This window comes from Halichoeres trimaculatus, unplaced genomic scaffold (assembly GCF_033239565.1).
Source record: "Halichoeres trimaculatus isolate MK-OKI-2021-1 unplaced genomic scaffold, fHalTri1.1 fHalTri1_scaffold_3, whole genome shotgun sequence".
NCBI classification, from domain to species: domain Eukaryota; kingdom Metazoa; phylum Chordata; class Actinopteri; order Labriformes; family Labridae; genus Halichoeres; species Halichoeres trimaculatus.
Genome location: NW_027437181.1, coordinates 3003824 through 3024678, shown reverse-complemented (window position 1 = coordinate 3024678; position 20855 = coordinate 3003824). Strand labels below are relative to the sequence as shown.

Sequence of the window (20855 nt, the reverse complement as noted above, 5' to 3'; positions counted from 1 at the left end):
TTTTTCAGTCTACTGGTTACTTGTGACTCTTTTTGCTTTATTAGTGAAGTCTACATGTGCACTATTAAACCAAAATTGAGTACATGTCCTCTGAACCTGAGTACTAGTAGAGCTGCACTATGGTTGATATCACTGATATCAGTTTTTTGCTCTAACAGTTTTCCATACATCTGTCATGTTTGACAAAAAAAAAATAAACCAAGTCAATAATTACCTCCGGACATCTTCACAACTTACTGATGAGTAACGGATCATTTCAGCTTGTCGATATAGTTATTTGATGTATATCCTGATAATTATCGCTATTGACTGATGTGAAAAATGATCTGGATACGTTTTTGTTCTCATGTCACCCGCCCTGCTGCAGCTTAGGGCCTGGAGGCCGGTTGGTTTGACAGGTGACACAGCAGACCAACGGCCTGCATGAAGCCTGTTCTCTATCTAACATCACCAACAGCTGTGGTTAATGGAACTGAAAGTAACAATCTCCATTAGGCTTTCCATTTGACGGTGTCTGTTTCAGAGCACCTTCGCTGCACTCTGACCAACACGGCGTTCATCCAGCTGACAGGAATCACTGCTGGAAGTGCTGGACGCCGGCCAGGCAGGTTGGAAGCTTTTATTGTAATGGAGTACAAATCCTCCACCAGCAAAAGGCTCAGCTTGGAGCTGGAGAGAGTTCTGAGCCTCCACGTGATATTTCCTTTCCTGATGAAGAAATAATTAATGTGAACTTCAAACAAGGAGCGCTGCCGCTCAGTCGCCCTCCACCTGCAGCACGCGTGCTCGTGAAAATTAATCGTTCATGCTTCAATCCCAGCAGGCACGTCATGTTAAGATGGAGGACGGTGCATGTCCCTCCACAGGACTTGCACCATTTTTTGAGGGCAGTGTAACTCTGTCGGCCAATAGCAAGTCAGCAAGGATTGCATCACTCTGGCATTGTCCTTCTCTGCAGCAGCGATCTGGAAATAACAAGCTTCAAGATCAAATCCCTCTCTCATCTCCTGTGTGGTCAGCGGCTCGGCCTAACTTCATCATCTCTGATCCTGCGTCTTCTGAAGTGCACCTTTAACCATTCAGTGGAAACTCTTTTTGTTTGAGACACCTGACTTATCACGGCCTGACGAGCATCGCTCCGTCATAACACTCGTGTATGAGAGGCATTTTTCACACAAATCATTCAGCGTGTCAGGGTGGGAGAGGCACAGGTGTGGATAAAAGAGGTGATTGAAATTTATTCAGCTGCCTCAGTTTCAGGCACGTACTGTTTCGCTCCCATTGTTCGTGTTATTAGCAGGAATGTTTTTTTCTGCTCTACTTTGACGAGTCAAAACAGTGGAACAGTGCTGAAAAGGGCCTCTAATGGTTTCCTAGATTTATTACAGTGGACAAAAGCATCGGTGTGGATAAAACAGGCACAGTGCAAGTCAAACAAATTACAACCAAACAACAACTGCTTTGATTTCTGCAGGTACACAAGAAAATAACAATTTTCTCACAGCTTTCAGGCCTCACCCAATGATTCTGATTATCTCGTCTTCAACCCTCATCTGATGTGTTTTTATCTCTCTATTCCAGGGGTCTGCAACCTTTACTTTAGTAGGAGCCATTTTTCCTCAGCTCACCTGAATTAAAGTTATTCAGGAGCCACAAAATCTACTGTAGCTTCACAATAAAGACTATAAAGTGTATGAATCCTCTGCATAGTTAAATGATTATATAAAATTGTACAAGTGATGACTTAGTTTCTTCTTTAATAAAATAGCGGATAAAAAAAATATTACAAATGTAGAACTTTCAAAACTTGCAAAATTATTTTAAAAAGTTGCATGATCTTACCATAATCACAAACAAATTGAAATTTAAAAATTAAAAAAAAAAAAAAAAAAAAAAAAACATTAAATAAATAAGCAAAAACCTCAGCTCACATGGATTAAAGTCAAATTGTGGTCTTAGGTTTTATTTTTCATAAAATTTCAAAAAAAAAAAGAAAAAAATATTAAAGTTTCATTAATTGCAAAAAAAAAAAAAAAAAAAAAGAAAGAAAAAAATTGCAAGATTTTACAGAAATCATTCAAAAGATTTAAATAAAAAAAGAGAAAATTAATTTAAAAAAATGAAGTTAAATAAATTGGCAAAAAAAATGTAATTTCAACCCCCCCCACCCCCAAAAAATAAATAAATAAATAAATAAATAAATAAATAAAATAAAATAAAGTAAAATAAATTCTTTTATTTACCAAGTTAAAAAAATTGAATTAAAAATGGAAACAAATGAAATTTAATAAATTTGCAAAACTTTCCAACATTTTTGAAAAAAATACTTGAATCTGATAACATATATTGATCATTTGGCTCAATTTATTATTTTTTGTTTTATTTTTTGCTATTATTTTGGCAAATGTCAATCATAGAATAGAATTGAATAGAATAAAATAGAATTATTATTATTATTATTTTTTTTTTATCCCCATGTGGGAATTTGTTGTTACCGTAGCAGCTCACAGAAAAGTGCAATAATGATAATAATAATAATAATAATGATGATAATAATAATAATAATAATAATAATAATAATAATAATAATAATAATAATAATAATAATATGAAATTAGAAATTTAAAGAAATAGAAAAGTAGAATTATATAAAAAAATATTACTATTTACTGTGAAGATCATGTACTGTATATAAAGTCATCAGTAAAATGAATCCATCCACACAGAATTAAAATCAGTATTTTCTTCCAGATGAGTCTTTTTGTAGATGTAGTTATCTTCCCAGGGCTGTAAAACTTGAGGTTAGCCACAGGTGCATGGAAAGTTGGTGGGCTGTTGATGTTGTAGGAGGTGAAGTAGAGCGGTGGCAGGCTTTATTGACAGATGGGATGAAGATTTAGTTCAACTAAATGTTAACACAGGATTTTATTTAGTGTCGGTGTCTTTAATCATCAATACCCTCTGTAAGAAAAATAAAAATCTTTAATATTATTTTAAAGCTACAAGATGCCATTACAAAGGAGTCAAAGAGCCACAGTTTGTTCTGGACGCTGTGGTTGGTCTGCATCCTGCTGTTCATCAACTCTACATGTACAGAAATTGTCAATATGCCACAACACCTCGTAGTTTGACCACAAACGAACACAGATGCAGGCCTAGACAGAGCACATATGCTCAGACCATCTGCTGCACACGCAGACAAAGACTCTGGGACTCGTACATTTTAAAGCAGCTAATCCTGAGCAGCTCCGATAAGGGCAACCACAGTGCTAACAAAACAGCTTGCTCAGAAGAATAAAAAAACAATGTTAAAAAATATTGACTCACACTCTGCAAACAAAGCTGATCTTTGGAGAGGAGGGTTAGAGGAGTGAGCGAAAAACAAACGGGAAATCCTCGGCACTGAGAGTTCTGATCTGACACCTACGTGTCATGCCCTGAAGAAGACTCCTGCTCCAACGTGTGGGAGTCAGACACGCTTGAATAAAAGCATTTTTACTACACTCTGAACACTGCCCGGGGATTCTTTATCATATGGTGCGTTATTTGGTCTGCCTAATGAAACGCTTTCCTGTCCTCAGTGTGATCTGAGCAGCCGGGGTGGACACATGACAAAGACTGCTCCAAATCCAGTGAATACGGAGAAACATGTCAACAAATATGTGAGCCGTGTTTTATTTGTTTATTTTCTTGCCAGTTTAGCCAATCAGACAGAGCCTCTGCTAGCCATCAGCGCAGATTAATCTGTTACTGTGCTGCAGTTAAATGAGATAACACTGTCTGAGGAGGAGTGACTGGTTGACACAGAGAAAAGCAGGTACAGTAAAACAAAAGCCCAACAACACAAGAACAGAGGATCCAGGATGATAACAGTGATGGGAGTTTACTTATTGTATTTGATTACTCTAAATATTTGATTATCTCCTCTTCAGCCTTCATCAGATGTGTTTTTATCTCTCTAACCTAGAGGTCTGCAGCCTTTACTTTCAAAGGAGCCATTTTACCTCAGCTCACCTGGTTTGAAGTTATTACAGAGCCACAAAATCTACTTTATCCTCACGATAAAGAATATAAAGTATATAAATTCTCTACATAGTATAATTACTTTATAAAATTGTACATGTGATGTCTTAGATTCTTATTTTTTTAAAAATTACAAAAAAAAAGTATTTTCAGAAATTGCAATAAAAAATTAAAAAAGTTCCAAAAATTTACAAAAATCACAAATTGAAATTTTAAAATTCCTACAAAAAATTCTGCAAAAAATTCTACAAAAATTAAATTAAATTAAATTAATTGGCAAAAAAAAAACTACATTTCTAAAATTTGCAGAAAAAAAAATCAATAATTTGCCACAGAAATCATGAAAATATTGAAACCTAAAAATTTAAAAAATAAATATTAAATTAATTGGCAAAAAAGTGAAATTTCCAAAATGTGCAATTAAATTTCAATAATTTACCAAGTTTCCAAAAATTAAGAAATTGAAAAAATGTAAAAGTTAAATTAAATAAATTTGCAACACTTTCAAACATTTTTGAAAAAAAAGAATACTTGAATCTGATAACAAATATTGATCATTTCGCTTAACTCATCATTTTTTGTTATTTGCTGTTGTTATGCCTCATATCAATCATACAGCAGAATGAAACTGAATAGAATGGAATAGAAAATTCCTTTATTGATCCCCCATGTTGGAATTTACTTCTTGTATTTGATTACTCTAAATATCTACTCTGCCAAAAACTGAAATCTAATCAAGTGTTTTGTCTTATTTTCAGTAAAAGATATTTTGTAAGGCTTAATATGAGCACAATCACCTGACTGGTCCAGAAAAATGTCTTGTTTCAAGTTATTTAAAGACAAAAATGAGGTCTGAATTGCTTGTAACAAGTGAAAAAAAATCTGCCAGTGAGTTCAGGAAAAAGTTTGTTGTATTAAGACATTTTAAGAAACTTAATGAACTCATTTTTCTTCCCACACAGGCAGACATTTTTACTTGTTACAAGCAATCAAGTGTTCATTTTTGTCTCTTAATATCTTGAAATAAGACATGTTTCTGGACTCGACAGTTGGATGTGGCTCATATCAAGGATACTAAGACAATTTTTGACCAAAATGAAGACAAAAACACTTAGGATTTAAGGTTTTGCAGTGTAAAGAATGGAAATTTGAATACTCCCTTATTATGTTCATTATTTTTCTTAACCATAAACAAAGTACGGGTTTATTGGGCACAGACTTTCTGGATCTTAATCAAAGTCTTTACCTACATCTTTTCCACTCTCTTCGACCATGTCCACATGTAGCCGGGTATCTAGGAAACCTCATATATATTTTTTATAAGTTCAGGCCTGTTGTCCACACAAAACCGCAGTTTTACGTCACTAAAAACTAGACATGCACCGATCGATAGGCCCATCCTTACCTATGAAACTGATCTTATAAACCTCCAGGAAGGTCTGACAGCCAGCCGTTGTTGCTTTTTGCTCCGAGACCTAAAACTCAGGACACTTTATTGTTTGTTGAAGTTAAAACATAAAGATTTTATTGTTTCACAAGTATTGTTCAATGATTTCCAAGAAAGTAAGATTGGAACATTGAAGGTTTATGCTCTCAGTTATAGAAAATAAAAAATAAAAATCGGTATCAGCCCAAATTGGTATCGGCAGGTCAGGCTTTTTAAAGATCGGTGATCGGCCAGAAAATTGTGATCGGTGCACCCCCACTAAGAACGATGTTTTCTGAAAACTCTGGTTTCGTGGTTTTGTGTGTACGGCGGGAAACTGAGTCTTTGGTTGTCCAACGTCACAGCTGAATGACAGGGTTCATCCTGATTGGCTGGCACTGGTTTCATGTCTGAAAAACACTGACAAATATGGGTTTTGGCTAGGGATGGGTACCGAATTAGGTACTTTTATAGGTACCGACCAAATTCTGTCAAAAGTACCGGGTACTGGTTCTTGTAAAATCAAAAGGTACCATGTTTAGGTACCTAAATGCATCTTTGTGACTGTGAGCGAGTGGAAGGGTAGCCAATTTTCCATGCTGGACATGAACACAGCATTGCAAGGTTATTTAATGAAGAATAAATTTGTGTTGTCAAAAAAAAAAAAACACATGTATTTTATGACTAAACAAATTGTTATTTTTTACCACAGAAACACAAAAAAGCACCGAAAATTGGTACCCCTGAGTACTGGCATCGATTGCCAGGTACCGGGTATCGGTACCGTATCATTTCAAATGTGAAAGGTACCCATCCCTAAGTTTGGCACACTTTGAGCCGCACTCAGCTGTGAATTTGCCCACTACATATGGATGTAAGCATTTATAAGAACGGATCGGGGGGGATATTAGTTTTTTGAAAATACCTGGCTAGGTGTGGACAAGGCCTTAGATGTTGTTCTCTGTGGTAGTGGCTTGTACTCCGGCTCGACAAACGCCACCATCTCTCTGCAGCCCTCACCTTCCACTAAACTTAGCATTACCACTTTGGGTTATTAGCAAGCTAATCTTCTTCACTCTGGTTTCGTCACGTCATGTGCTTACAGGGCGAGCAACTGACGCGATATAAGATGTGTCTTCTCTGTGTGCTGTAAATGCATGTGATGAAGCATTGAACTAGTTATTCTATGGCCTGTTTTAAGTTTAAGTCCACGTATCTGTCCCTGAACATTAACTAAATCATTTTTGTCAGACGTCACCTTTCTTAACTGGCATGTCTCAGCTGTAGCAAACGGTACTTCATGTTCCTAGAGAGTTGCCGTAACTGCTTTAAAACAGTTGCTTTTGCTGAAATCTAGCTCGATATGCTGAAGCTCTGGCTGGAGATGTCATACGTTTGTATCCTGTCAATAATTTTCCTAGCTAGTGGATTCAGTTAGGCGAAGACAAAAAGCTGGGTCACACACGTAGCGCTGTATATGTTGAAGTTGTGTTGCCAAAAGCAACACTTGCACTAGCGAATACAAAAGTGACTTGAACAATGGGTGAACGGCGAGTTCTCACTAACGCTGTTTTATTAATCACCCATCACACCATGTACCCTCAACAGATTACCAACCCCCAATCAACCTTTTTCAACAGCATTTGTGATACAGTGTTGACGTTAGGCTCATTGTTGAAACCATTTCTAAAGCATTGTGGTTTCTTCTTCTTCTCTCATTAAACCATTAAGCTCCATTTAAACCTCCAGTGTTGTTGGTATGACTCACGTTCTGGCGTCAGGAAGCCAACAGACTGGAGTCTATCTGTCCTGTCTCACACCGTCTTAAGTTACACCCTCTTTTCTTTCTCACCTTCTTTTGGCGTCCGTTGTGTTTGTTTTTGTGATTTCAGATCTATTTTGAGAGAAGGTAAATTTATAGCCTGGTCTAACAAATGTTTGTGTGACTATGTGTGACCAGCATCATCGTCATCATCATCATCATGGTTCTTCTGTGGCTTCATTTAAAATAATTAACGAACAAAAATCCCAGTAAAATGGTCGACATTTCCTCCATGTTTTGTCTCTTGTGCTAACTACAGACCTCGAACATGGCACCACCTGACCTCCATCAGCTCATATTTCTGCTCCATTTCTTCACAGTTTGGTCGTTCTAACATCTATAGTAAGAAGAGCAGAAAATGTTGGTATCACAGTTGATGAACAGTTAATGCGCCCCATGTACAGACAATCATTCACTATATCTATATATATATATATATATATATATATATATATATATATATATATATATATATATATATATATATATATATATATATATATATATATATATATATAAATAAGGCTTCATTCAAATGCCCTCAAGCATATGTATGATAAACAGCTTGTGCTGCTTATTACAGGCATGTCATGCAGTCGAATTAGTTTTCGGTTTGGTTTTACATGAGTGATTTTAAATGTTTTGACCATCTAGGGCTTCCATAGTGTAGACAGTAGTGCTGCATGATTTGGGGAAAAGGTGCGATTTGCAATTAGGTGGACAATATTGCGATTGTGCTTGCGATTTAATAAAAAAAGTTGTGTCATGATGAGTCTACAGACTTCCTTGGTTATCATGGAGAAAAAATCTGAATTGCATGTGCTGACATTGCGATTGCGATTGCGGTAATCGTGCAGCCCTAGTAGACAGTGAGAAATTACGCGCTGAGAAGCATCAACAAGCAGCTCCTGAATTTCTGCAGTTTAAAACATTTCTTATCATTTCTAAGAGGCAGACAAACATATTCAAAATTGTTGTTGATTGACTGTTGATGATTACTAGGCGTTGCCCTGTTGGCTATGGCTGCCTTTGGCAGCAGCTCTCTCTTCTTCGTCTGCTTCTTGTCATTTTTTTGTCTCTTTTTTGTAATCTTTGCATTTCGAGTGGATCATTACTTTGTATGGCTCATTTGTTGGTCATGGACACCAAACTTTTTGTGTTTCCAGTGATATTTTTACTACTTTTTCTCCTATGTTTTTCTGGAGATCCTATATGTAACAATGGCTGCATTGTTTACATGTGAAATCAGCTGTTAGCAGCCTGTAGCATGTCAGTGCTAACTGGTGCTAGGCCAGATGTTTTCCCACAAGACAGCCAAGAAGTGACAACATGGACCTGTCCTTCCATCCATCTTGGGAATGTAAGATCTATCTCCATTAAGATGGACGAGCTAGCTGTGCTAACCCAGCAACAGAGGGAATACCAGAGGGCAGAGTAGCATCATGCTAGTCACAGACATGGCTAAAGGAGCTAACATCAGACACCAATGCCACATTGGAAGAGCTTCACCTGCTGTGAGCAGACAGGATCCAGGAGACAGAGACTGAACAGACTGCTGAAGAAGCTCAGTCCTGGACCCTGTGGAGGTGGAGGCTGGCTGACTGGACAATGATGGACAAGCTGTCACCATCTATTTTCTTATGGAGCTTTTTACACTTTCTATACACTTTCTTATGTTTGTTTTCTTGATTGCTGCTGGGACTTTAATTTTGTTGTACTTGTTACAATGGCAATAAAGTTCTATTCTATTCTATTCTATTCTATTCTATTCTATTCTATTCTATTCTATTCTATTCTAAAAAAAAACAAAACATAAAAAAAATAGTGACTGCAGACAGCGGAGCCGAAACAACACAGTATTGAATTGGTTTCATATCGGCCATCGGATGAAACAAAGGCCGATGCCGATTTGCCCCAAAAAGCCAAATATCGTCCCTGATAATCGGCCCGGCTGATAAAATCTGTCTATCCTTAAAAACAGTTCCTGCAAACTCTGGGAATGTAAAAAGTTTAAGAGCTGGGTTTCTCTCCCAGGTCTTCGTGTTCTTGTGTTAGAAAATAAAAGCGGTTTTGCACGATTGTTCTTGTTTTAAAAATTAAAGCTTCAAGTTTCCATGATAGATCACACAGAAAACCCCCAAAACAAAGCCTTGGCCCAAGAGCCGTCTGCACTATTTTAGGAGACTAATGTGATCCAGCAGAACATGGCCTAAGGACGGCCCGTGGTTATTACTCATTCTACATTTATATTCTTCTGGACTCCTTGCCCGGCCATGTGAGAAATGGTCCAGTTATCACTTGAGTGTTAGTCCTTGTTTGGTCTTTAAACTCCTGCAGAAATATCCTCCTGCCTCTTGGGTTTCTTCTTGTTTGAGCGTCTTTACCAGGCACTCGACTCTGCCAGAGATAGTGGCCCCGTCTCTGCTTTTTCACACCAGGGCAGGTAGCGTTCAGTCGCTGTGTGGGAGCTTTTTTCGAGCTGGGAGCAGCAGGAGGAGGAGGAGGAGGAGGAGGGGGAGGAGGGGGTTTGGTGAGAGCCAGAGGGACTGAACCAGACGTGCTGGTGAACCAAAACAATTAACCGGACGAGGCTGGAAACTGCCGACTGGGCGGTTCGTTCTCTCAGACCAGCAGTTTCCAACACATTTCTCAGATGAGCCGTTTGATTTAGTGTCCACTCAGAAAACGATACCACATGGGAATTCAATTTGTCGCCAGAATACTTTTTCTTCTTCCTGTTTTATTCTTTAAAAGTGATGACATGCATCCTGGCTTTTTCAATTTAAATTTTTATCATATGCGGCTTCTCTTTTTTGACTCGACAGCTCAGCAATCATCATAAAATCAGGATCTGTGTGTTTTGCATTCTGCTACCAGCTCCAAATCAATCAGAAGTTGAACTGGAGCCATTAAAAAGGATGTCGAAGCAGCTAAGTGATTACCACCCTTCAAATAAAAACACAAAGAGAGCGCCCAGAATAAAGCATGTCCTTAATTCAACCTTTTCCTACAGTATTACCACACAGATCTGTTTCTGCTTTCCACAACATCGTCTAATACCACAAAGAGGCTCTTCTCTTCATTAACACTCGTTCCTCTTGAAAGTCAAGTAGGATAAGCTGGAAATTACACAAACCTTTATCCCCGGCTCACCATCGGGGAATATAAGATGTTTTTTTTGTTGAGGGGGGGGGCTGGGATGGAAAAGAGAAAGGGCTAAATGCTGTGCTAAAGGCAATTTTACCTCCAGACAAGCGTCTTTGAGTGCTTCATCAAAAGCACAATGGGAGATTGTGAGAGATTTTCACACCAAATCACTAAAGTAATAATCACAGGGTACAGTAGAAATGTGGAGTGCCAGGCTTTTTAAGGCGATTCATCTGGATGATGCGTTTGAATTGCTTTCTTTATGTCTCTGTCTATCAGGAGATGCTCCAGCTTTATGTGTTGATTGAGAAATGTAGAGGTCCCTGAAGAGGTTCAGAAAAATAGAGTATTTCTAATCAGGTGGTTTTGAAATCAAATAGAAAATCTACTTATCTGGTGTTTTGCTGCTGTTTTCTTAAAGATGCCACAATGAGGATTTTTTTAAAAAATTGGACTGCAGCGCCACCCTCTGGCCTGGAGTCTCACGCACACTATTGTAAAGATGTGACTTTCCACGAGGTGGAACAAATTTTCTTTGTTCAAGTTGACTTCTTACTGGTAAGGTATTTGTTACAGATGCACGATATACCGATAGGGATGGGTACCTTTCACATCTAAAACGATTTGGTACCAGTACTCAACAGTACCAATTTTAGGTTCTTTTTGTGTTCATGGGGAAAAAAAATTATCAATTTGTTTAACAACAAAATGTTTTTTTTTTTAATTTAACATATGTATATTTCAAGATATAACCTTGTAATGCTGTGTTCATGTGTAGCATGGAAAATCTAACGATGCCTTTTGATTTTACATGAATCGGTACCCAGTACTTTTGACGGAATTCGGTCAATACCTATAAAGATACCTGATTGGGTACCCATTTCTATATATCGGTATTAGCCGATATTTACTCATAAGCTGCCGGCATTTCCAGAGCATCTTGAACGATCTTTCAAGACCCAAATAATCTTGTTTTCTCTGACTGTGTAAACACCAAAACTACCTAAGAAGAGTGTTCTCTCTTCTTTTATGTCTCTCTTCCTGTTTCTTATCCAAAAAACAGACAAAACAAACTTATTTTGATCGCTGTCCTCTCAGGGGCTACATCTTTTGTTCTCTCCAAGACCTCTGTTGTCTATCCTATGAACTACCTCGACCACAGACTGTATAAAACATGGACATAGTCTCCCAACGTCACCTGTCTCTTTCTGAGATGGAAATTGAAGCAGATTGGCTATAGCGGCCATATTGGTAGTGGCAAGGGCTTCGCGTACAGCCATATGGCGCCTCTCGGTCACATGACCCTGAGCTTTGCCTCTGATTGGGTAAGCTTGTGATCTTAATATCCTCTGAACGGCCGACTTAGAAAAAAAAATCACTTCCCGTACAGTGTGTGCTGTTAGTAAGCGACTCAGACAGGAGACGTTTTTTGAACCAGGCTGTAAATAGGTAAATTTCTGCTTTGAAAACAGCTTTTTTGGCTTGATGTGTTTGTGACTTCCTGTACTTCTGGAGCCAGCCTCAAGCGAACACTCCAGAAACAGCAGATTTTAGCACTTCAGTATCGCCTCATAGTCTTAGACCAGAGGTTGCTACTTGACCTTGACACATCATCTCAGATTCTTTTTTTGATAAACATTGATATAGGTAAATACAGGCTTTTGGCCATGACAGCAAAATTAATATGGGATATCAGTATCGGCCAAAAATTTATCAGTACAGTTGTGTAGTGTCGTTGTTTGACACATGACGACAAGCAAATGTAAGGATGTCATGATCCGATACACTGATTGGTATCGGTGCCCCATATGGCTAATTTTTGAAGGATCGGATAGCATCAGATTTTGTTACATGATCCGTACTGATCCAGTTTTCATGTGTTTTCAGCACCGTCACACTTTACGGCTGCTGTAAATCAAACCATGCTGCAAACGTGTGGAACTGAGCAGTGATAGTAAAACAGTGTCATGCAACATTTGTAAAGTTAGTGTTTAAAACAACAAATATGATTCGGCAACAGAATTACCCAACAGAGTACAGGATTAATCAGAGAAAGAAATCTGCAAAATGTATTGTGAAAAAATTGGATTGAAAGTCAAAAAATCTGTATCGGAACATCTCTAGTGCGTCTGTAGCTACTACATGTAGTGCTATCGGCAGCCCGGTGCTACAACGTTTCCGTAGGCTAGTCATCTAACCTCACTCTTCATTTTATTGATAGACTCTCAAGTTTGAACAGACCACTGCAGAATAACTGCTGACTGTGGGTTGGAGTCAACATTAGCACAAACAGTTTAGCCTTTAGCACTTTTAGCCTTTAGCTCGTGCTCTATCTCTTTCCTGTTTCTCTTTCTTCTGCTCTTCTGTCCTTTTTCTGTCTGACAGTAAGGCTCCAGTGTCCACCATCACTACAAAATTAATCACAGCAGGGAAAAACACAGTCATGAAGGCTAAATAAAGAGCTAAATAAAAGCTTTACTGACAGATGGATGGATAGGAACAGGACCGTCTTACAGAAATTTCCACTTGATTTCTTCTAACATACTTCAATGCAGTCTCTGCGCCTCTGCTGTGTAGGAGCTTGAATCCAGCCAGCAGCCATGAGCACGTGGCAGCCTCGGCCCTCCATCCTGCTGGCCCCTGACTGTCTCATATTTTGCATAAAGCTGTTATTATTAAATTTAAATGAGCAAGGCTGCAGCCGAGCAGCAGGACGGTGACCTTCTGAATACATTTGTAGAACGCAAATTTGAGTATCCAGTGACAGATCTGCCTCCGTCTGTCACCCCGGCATCCAGCAGACACTGTACAAACACGAGCTCTGGTGCTCGTTGCCACAAACGCTTTCAGCGCTTCCTCTTCAAGGTGGCTGATGTTACCCATTATGTGGCAGTGACTTGATTCAGCATGGATCTGGTTTCAGAGAGAACACAGGCTCTGATAGTAACACCCTAGCTGCGTGCCTGGCCAGTTTGGACCTGACTCCTTTCTGGGGCATCACAAATGAAGTGTAATGTGCAGGAGTGCCCTGATTTCAGCTGTAAGTAAAATGGGCTATAATTAGCTTTCCAAATCAAACAGGAGGAGAATGAAAGATGAAAAAGACCCCACAGAGGCACGGCGTGGAGGGGGGTGATTCGCTCTGTGTTATTGGTCCTCACAAAGAGCACATGGAACAAACATGGAGGCTTTTAATTCATTACACTCTTATTCAGATTCATGCAGACGGCTGCATCACAGAGCATGAAGCACATGACGGCGTGGAACAAAGCCGTGTGAAAAACAGCCACAGCACAGCTCGCAGTGCGCCCAGCTGTTCTGTTTTGTTTGGAAGGAAATCAACAGAAGTTTGGGCCTTGTTGTTTTTATTGCAATCGAGCATTGTCCTTTAATCCTTTAACAGTGAACTAATATTGGTGAAAGGACCGGGCAAATTGAGTCAGTGTTTACATTTAGAGAGAAATGTAGAACATTTCTTTATTCCTCTATTCGCGATTAACGAATTGAGTTTTCCAACACGTGCCTTTGCTTGGATGTTCGTACATTATTCATATATAATAGCGCTGACCGTGAATTGTAAACACAACTTTTCTTCTTTCATTTTTCACTACAGGCTGCTGCGAGTAGAGCTTTTGTGTCGTGTAGGCGTAAGTTCTCCGTCTTCATTCTTTCCGTGGAGGGTCCTTCAATTTGAACGAGTCGACTTCGGCTATTTATCCGTTTTAATTCAATCAGTTTGGTGAATACAGCAGCTGTGGGTCGTCTGTTTTTTGTGTCAAACACTTTTAGAAGCTGAAGATTTGTGTGGTTTGGTTCAGCTGACCAGACGTCACCTGTAGTAAATAATCACAGGTAACCAAGGTCGTTACCTCTGGTGCTGCGTGGGCTCTCTGATCCTGCTGACGGGTTTTCATGGATCATGTTGGATTTTCTTCTTTTTCTTTTGTTTTTAAAGTTATTTTTTCGAGCTTTTTCAGGCCTTTATTTGGAGAGAATAGGATAGTGAATAGAGCAGGAAACTAGGGATGGGTACCTTGAGTGATGGGTATCACTACTCAATACTTTTGTGTGTTTATGTGGTGATAAACATTAATTTATTTAATGATAAAATCTCAAAGTTTTTCAATTTGACATATTTAGTCTTCAGTAGATAACTTTGCAATGCTGCGTTCATGTCCAGCGTGGAAAATCTCCAACTCTTCCACTCCCTCACAGTCGCAAAAATATGTTAAAGCTGAAGAAATCTGAAATCTTATCAAGTGTTTTTGTCCAGAAAAACGTCTTATTTCAAATCATTTAAAGACAAAATGAGGTCTGAATCACTGTGATGAGTTAAGAAAAAAATCGACCAATGGAAGGAGACAAAAGTTTCAAGTTTCAAGCAAATTTTCTGGCAAATTTTTTAAAGATTTTACTCATTAGAGCAAATCAGACACTATTTTTGCTTGAAGAGCTTGGCACAAGACAATTCCTGGACTGACCAGGTGAATGTGGCTCATATCGAGTAAAACAAGAGAAGTTTTTACTTAAAAAAGGATAAAAACAATGATAAGATTTCAGCTTTTTGCAGTGGGTATCTCATCATGATACCTTCTAGGGCTGGGTATTTCCATGAACCTCACGATTTGATTCGATTTCGATTCTTTAGGTTGCAATTCGATTATGGATTTTCATGCCCCAGGTGAACATATGTGGAATGTCACCTCATGCCTTGGAGCAATAAAACAACCCAAACGTCAGACTTTAAAGCCAAAGAGTCTGGTTTATGCTTCTGCTGCTTTGGCTGACATTTTTTTATTGTCTGGTCTATGGTTTCCCTCGTCCATAGAAGAGATCAATCGACTCACAGGATTTGCTGAATCGATATTGAATTGGCTGGGGAAATATTTTGATGCATCGATTTAGCATTATTTTTACCCACCCCTACTACCCTCTGGTTTTAAGTGAATCAGTACTCGTTGCTACAGACAGAATTTGTTTGGTACCTAATCTGGTGCCCATCCCTGCAGGAAACAGGCTAAGGCTGGGGAGGACTTTTAGGGAACAGGCCACAGGCTGGACGCAAAGCCAGGCCAACCGCTTGAGGGCAAACCTATAGATTTTCTAACTACTGGTCTCATTTTTTGTCTTACTGTCAGACTTTTCTGTTTTCAGATTCAATTTTTTCGAGCATTTTTCCAAACCATTGTTTTAAAGGTACTAAATAAATAGAGTCTAGCGTAGCAAGTCATTTTCCCAGAAAAATGTTTGAACCCTAAAGAAGAAGAATTGCATCTAAAATGACGTAAAAAAAAATACACTACTGGAAAAAAAGGACCCCAGCTTCTAAAGTGCATCTTTTTAGTTTTCTTAAAATGATTACTCATTGTTTTAATCTCTTTATTTGAAAAGGGACATTGTCAATCAATTGGCATTTGTACAGATGTTAATCAGCCAAGTTAGCCAAAAAACGGGCAAATTTTCATTGGCAGTCCCTTTGCCAGGTATTATTTGTCTACACAGAAGAAATACGACTATTTGTTTCAGAAAATGGTTTAGACATACAGTTAAGGAGCAAAATCTAATAAGAAAAAAATAAGCTCTGATAGCTTAGCTGTCATCATCGGTGCTGATCAGCTGATTGATCGTTTGACTCCCGTGCGGGCTATTTCTACAGCTCTAGCTCAACCTCTTTCCTGCTTCCTCTGCTGGCGTTTTGCAATCCACCTCCTCCTGTCCCCTTCGTCGATTGCTCTGCTCTGTCTGTGTTTTCAATTTTACTGCTGCTCTTCCTGCTTATGCTGTTCACGATGGCTCGTTATGGGCAGGAAGGTGTGCTCTTCCTGCCTCAGGCTTTCCACGCAATCGAAGAGCAGGGAGTCCCAGAACAGAACCACACCGCCAAATAAAACTGTGCAAGTTAATAATGGTCCTGACTGAACCAAGGTTTTAAAGGAACTACATAAACAGAATCTGGTATAACAGTTATTTTCCCAGAAAAATGTTTGAACCCTAAAGATGAATAGTTGTATCTAAAGTGACATAAAAAATATGGATCCCAGCTTCTTAAAATGATTACTTATTGTTTCAATGTATTTCTTTGTTTGAAAAGGGGACATTGTCCATTAATTAACATTTGTACAAATGCAGATGTACCCAACCTAGCTAAAAAAGGTGAATTTTCATTGGAAGCCCCTTTGGCAGGTGTTAATTGGCAACACATAAAAAATACGACTGTGTGTTTCAGGAAATTTAAAAAAATACAGTTTAGGAGCAAAGTAGAGATTATCAGGTATCAGGACCACTCAAAGCTGGATCGGCAACGATGGTAAGGAGCTAATCCATGATGTGATCAACTCTATGCCTGATTTTTAACCTGCGCTCTCGGCTACTTGTTTTTAAAATGTTTCCTCTGAGGCTCTTTCTAATTTGTTTTTTTTTAGCTGCATCACCAGTCTACAGGGTATAAAAGTTTAACATAACAGTAATTTCTGTACATTTTGAGGCTTTGTTTTGCTTCTGTACACTCATTTTTTGCCTTTTTCCCAAAACATTACCAGTCTGGTATCAGTTCGGGATCTGTTTCAGTCGATACCTTAAGTCCAGGTATTGGTATCGGTATTGGTACCAGAAAAGTTGTATCGGTGAATACAAAAGCAGATTAGATAAATGATATTAATGATAATATAATACAGCGATGGTGGCAGGCGATACAGCACAACATCCTTTGGTGTGATGTTTTCCTGAGGGGAATGGTCCACTCCCTCCTCGCTGCACTTCTTGTATTTGTGTTAACTTTCTAGGAGATGATGTTTAAATATTCTGTTTTAGCATATTTAAGCTTAAAGTTTTGCATCTTTCTCCGTCATGGATCAGATACAGCAACGTCACCGTCCTCACGCTCTTTAGCTCCACGTGGCCTAAGCCATGGAGGAGTCGGCGTCCAGCGAGGGTTTGAACCCAAACAGGAGAAATCTGTGAGTCATCGGCGTACGTTTGTGCCCGGGGGGGGAATGTGTGTCTGAAGTGTTACCTGAATGTGCAAATATGGTTTACTCACAAAGCATCTCATGGTGATAATGTGCCTGTGTAGTGCTCATATGCAAATCCAGATCCCCATTAGCTACTGTAACTGCGGCTCGCTGTGCTGCACCCGTTGGGGGGGATGAAATCAAAAAGGAAATCAATGGATGTATGCAAAAAAAAAAAAGCTTGATATTACGCAGATTTGCATGTTATGCAATCACATCAGTGTTAATTTCATTAAGATGCAGGGCAGTGTGAAGTGTCACATGGATTTGATGAATTCTAAGTTATTCTGTGGTTTCTCTCTGACTTATGCAAAAGACTGAGGGATACTCAGAGATCTGCAAAGAGGATGATCTCACCGCTTGTGAGAATAAGTTCTCCAGGTCTTGCTGGGAGCGATAATCACCTGAGATCATCAGAAATTCCAGTCATCAACATACTGCACTCACATCCCCTCGGAGCTGTGGAGCTGCAGACGTGCACCAGGAGTGTCACGCATAAATAAGTGCGAAAGAAGGCGAGACTCCAATCAGCTGTCATAACCTGATTACAGGGACCCAATTAAGAGCTTTGTGGAGATCACAAACCTTGACGTGAAGAGCAGACCCTTCACTCTGAGCCTGCCGGAGGTCTGAGGCTCGCAGAGGTTGTTAAAACCAGAGAGGAAGAGTCCCCTCATCGCTGTCTGCCTGCTGGAGCGTTGCAGCCATGATTATGAAGATGCAAATATAACAAGCAATAGCAATTAAACCAGAGATTGCTTATTGGGCCTGCATAAATAATCAGCCCCACCACTCCCACCATCACCCATCTGTAACCTGTGGCCAATCAAACACCTGCATAGGATCCCCCCCATCGCCACTGAAAAGAGCCAACAGCAAAAGCCTGCTGAATGAATAAGTGTGAGTGGAGCTGAGTTTACTGGCATTTGAAGGGAACATGAATGTTAATGAGAGCAGATTAGGAAGCAGGCTGGCAAAACACTGGGAGAGGAGCACAAAACAGACGCTCTCCTGCTCAGCTTCACACCTTTCAGCTGGGCTGGAGAGGAGCAGGACAAAGGTGTGTTTGGATGCTCAGTTTGATCATTTCCAACACTTTGTATCTACGCTGAAATGTAGCAGAAATTCACGTGAAATCTGCAAAGACTTCGACACTTGTGCGGATTATTTTGTGTGGAGAAAGTGGAGCCAGATTGCCTGGCACACAGCAGAAATGAAACCCATCTGGATGACAAAGCACAAATAAGATCTGAAGCCCCGCTCTGTGAATTACCCCCTTCTTTGCATCCCTTCTTCCCCCTATGATACACATTTTATTCCTGTCATTATTTGCTCCCTGGCGATCCCCTGGCCCCACCACTGCACCATAATAAATCAGATCCAATGCCTCAGCGCTCAAAGCCCACCATAGAGACAGAGTACTTACCAGGACTGTCATGCAGAGAATTCTAATTCAGGCAGCTCCATGTTGCCAAGGAAATTCAAAATGCCTCCGAAAGCATGGAGACAGGGACGCAGGACTCAAGACCGGGCTGGATTCAGATGGGGAAGAGGGACGTTGGAAGCGATGAGGATCCCTCGTCTGAGGGGCATTTGAGAAATGCCTTCGTCCTCTCCAGATGCGCTAAATCCGGCAGCACTGATAGGCTGACATGTAAACACACAGGCGGCTCTGCTGGCTCGCACACGCTCACATACATGCTGCACCTAGCAGAGACGGAGAGGGGAAGAGGGAGGGGCAGCTGATGAGAGGAGGTGGAAGGAGGAGCTGCAGTGCACTGGGAGGAATGAGCGGCACAGAGCGCAGGCAGGCAGGCAGCGAGGGGACTTGGAAAGAAAGAGACAGGAATGCTGTGTGATTGCACCGCCAGCGTCTTCCTTCCGCTCATTTCTGTTTACTGTACTTTTTCCTATTTATGGGAGGATGGGAGTGATGGGGTTAGCCGGGATCCAGGCTGCAGGGCGGGGAGACGGAGCGGGAGCAGAGTGTGTGGTTACAGAGAGGAAAGGAGGTTAGAGAGATGTGCAAATAAAGCAGGATGATGAAGACGAGCTGGAAAAGTGAAGCAGGGAGGAGGGAGTGATGAGGCTACAGGGAAAAAGAGAAAATGAAATTCATTTTCTGCAGTGTGCAAACGTCTGCTGGTAATGAGCGCCAACTTAAGACTTTAGAGGATGGAGAGCTTCTTCCCTCTTTAAAGATTCCTGCATAAGTCCAGGATTATCACCACCTATAGTGTAAAATCAGGTAATGACGAGGCGGACTCACCTTTGCTGAGAGGATCGGGGGTTCAGGGTGGGATGCTGAGGCTTAGTGGTGCTAATGGGCACACAGGACTGGCACACACAGGCGGGCACTGCCAAGGAGGCTTCACAGTCGGGAGTGTTTATGGGAGATTACGCTGCCGAGGATTTAGTGGAGTGGTGGACATGAAGGGCCTCTGGCCACAGAATGAAGAATGTGACACATGTCGTCAGGCGTCACAATACACATCCGTGTTTGTTTTATCCATCTTATCCTCAGTGATGCTGTTTATATCAGGATTTAGCTGAATAACTCATACATATTTACTCTTACGTGAACAAAAAAAGGATTTGCTTGAAGCACATGAAGGGGAAACTGCTCCAGAAAGGATGACACCGTAACTAACAGTCATTTTCTCTTAATAATACCTTATTACAAAGTTTTCACCAAAGAAAAAATATTTGAAAGAAATTGAAGAAATAAAACACAGAGAAGCAACTTTTCCAGGAATCAGTAGCTCTGCAGCTCAGCTCTGCATGTCGTTACTCCTCGTTGGTAAATCTGTCACATTTTGGAGGCTGGCTGCAGGAGAAATTATCAAACCATCACATTCTCTTTGTTTTGTTTTTGTTTTCCTTTATCGTAATATTTGCATGTGCACTGCACGACTATGAGCTATCTAACGCTGCTCAACGCGCTCATGCATGCTTTGGTTTTATCAGTTATAACTTAATGTAGAATTTACTTAATGCAGTTTCTTGTTTCTCTTTTATTTGTTTCATATCTGTGGTGACTAACTAGAAATGGGACGATATGCTTTTCTTGCTATTTGATTCTTTTACGATTTTTGGGTTGCCAATTCGATTTAAATTGCAATTCTTCAATATTTCCAATATTTTGGAAATCTTTAGTTTGCTTCTCTAACACCAGACCATGTACAAAAGTTGACTCATGATGTCCACAGATTATATAAGGAGACATATTTCCCCCCAAAAAATGCACATCACTTGAGATAGAAAAATCATTTTGCCCTCTGCTGGTGGAACATGGTATTTTTTTTCCAATTTAACTCATAAACAAAGACTGAAGTGAAGAATTTAAATAAAAATGAATAAAAGTAAATAAATAAATTTGAATCCCAATTTTAATATTGTTGAACAAAAAATCTTGATAATTATATGA

At 39.7% G+C, this 20855-nt stretch overlaps 1 protein-coding gene across 1 annotated transcript in view; it reads right to left on the bottom strand.

The window, feature by feature from the left end:
* The window catches only part of lingo1b (leucine rich repeat and Ig domain containing 1b), a 37955-nt gene extending 18243 nt beyond the window's left edge, over positions 1–19712 (bottom strand). The window contains exons 1-2 of the mRNA XM_074667006.1: positions 19698–19712; positions 18855–19135 (exon numbers count right to left, since the gene is read on the bottom strand). Coding sequence (XP_074523107.1) covers positions 18855–18866 — 12 coding nt within the window. The 5' untranslated portion in view covers positions 18867–19135; positions 19698–19712. The remainder of the gene's footprint in view (positions 1–18854; positions 19136–19697) is intronic.
* Between the last annotated feature and the right edge of the window lie 1143 nt (positions 19713–20855).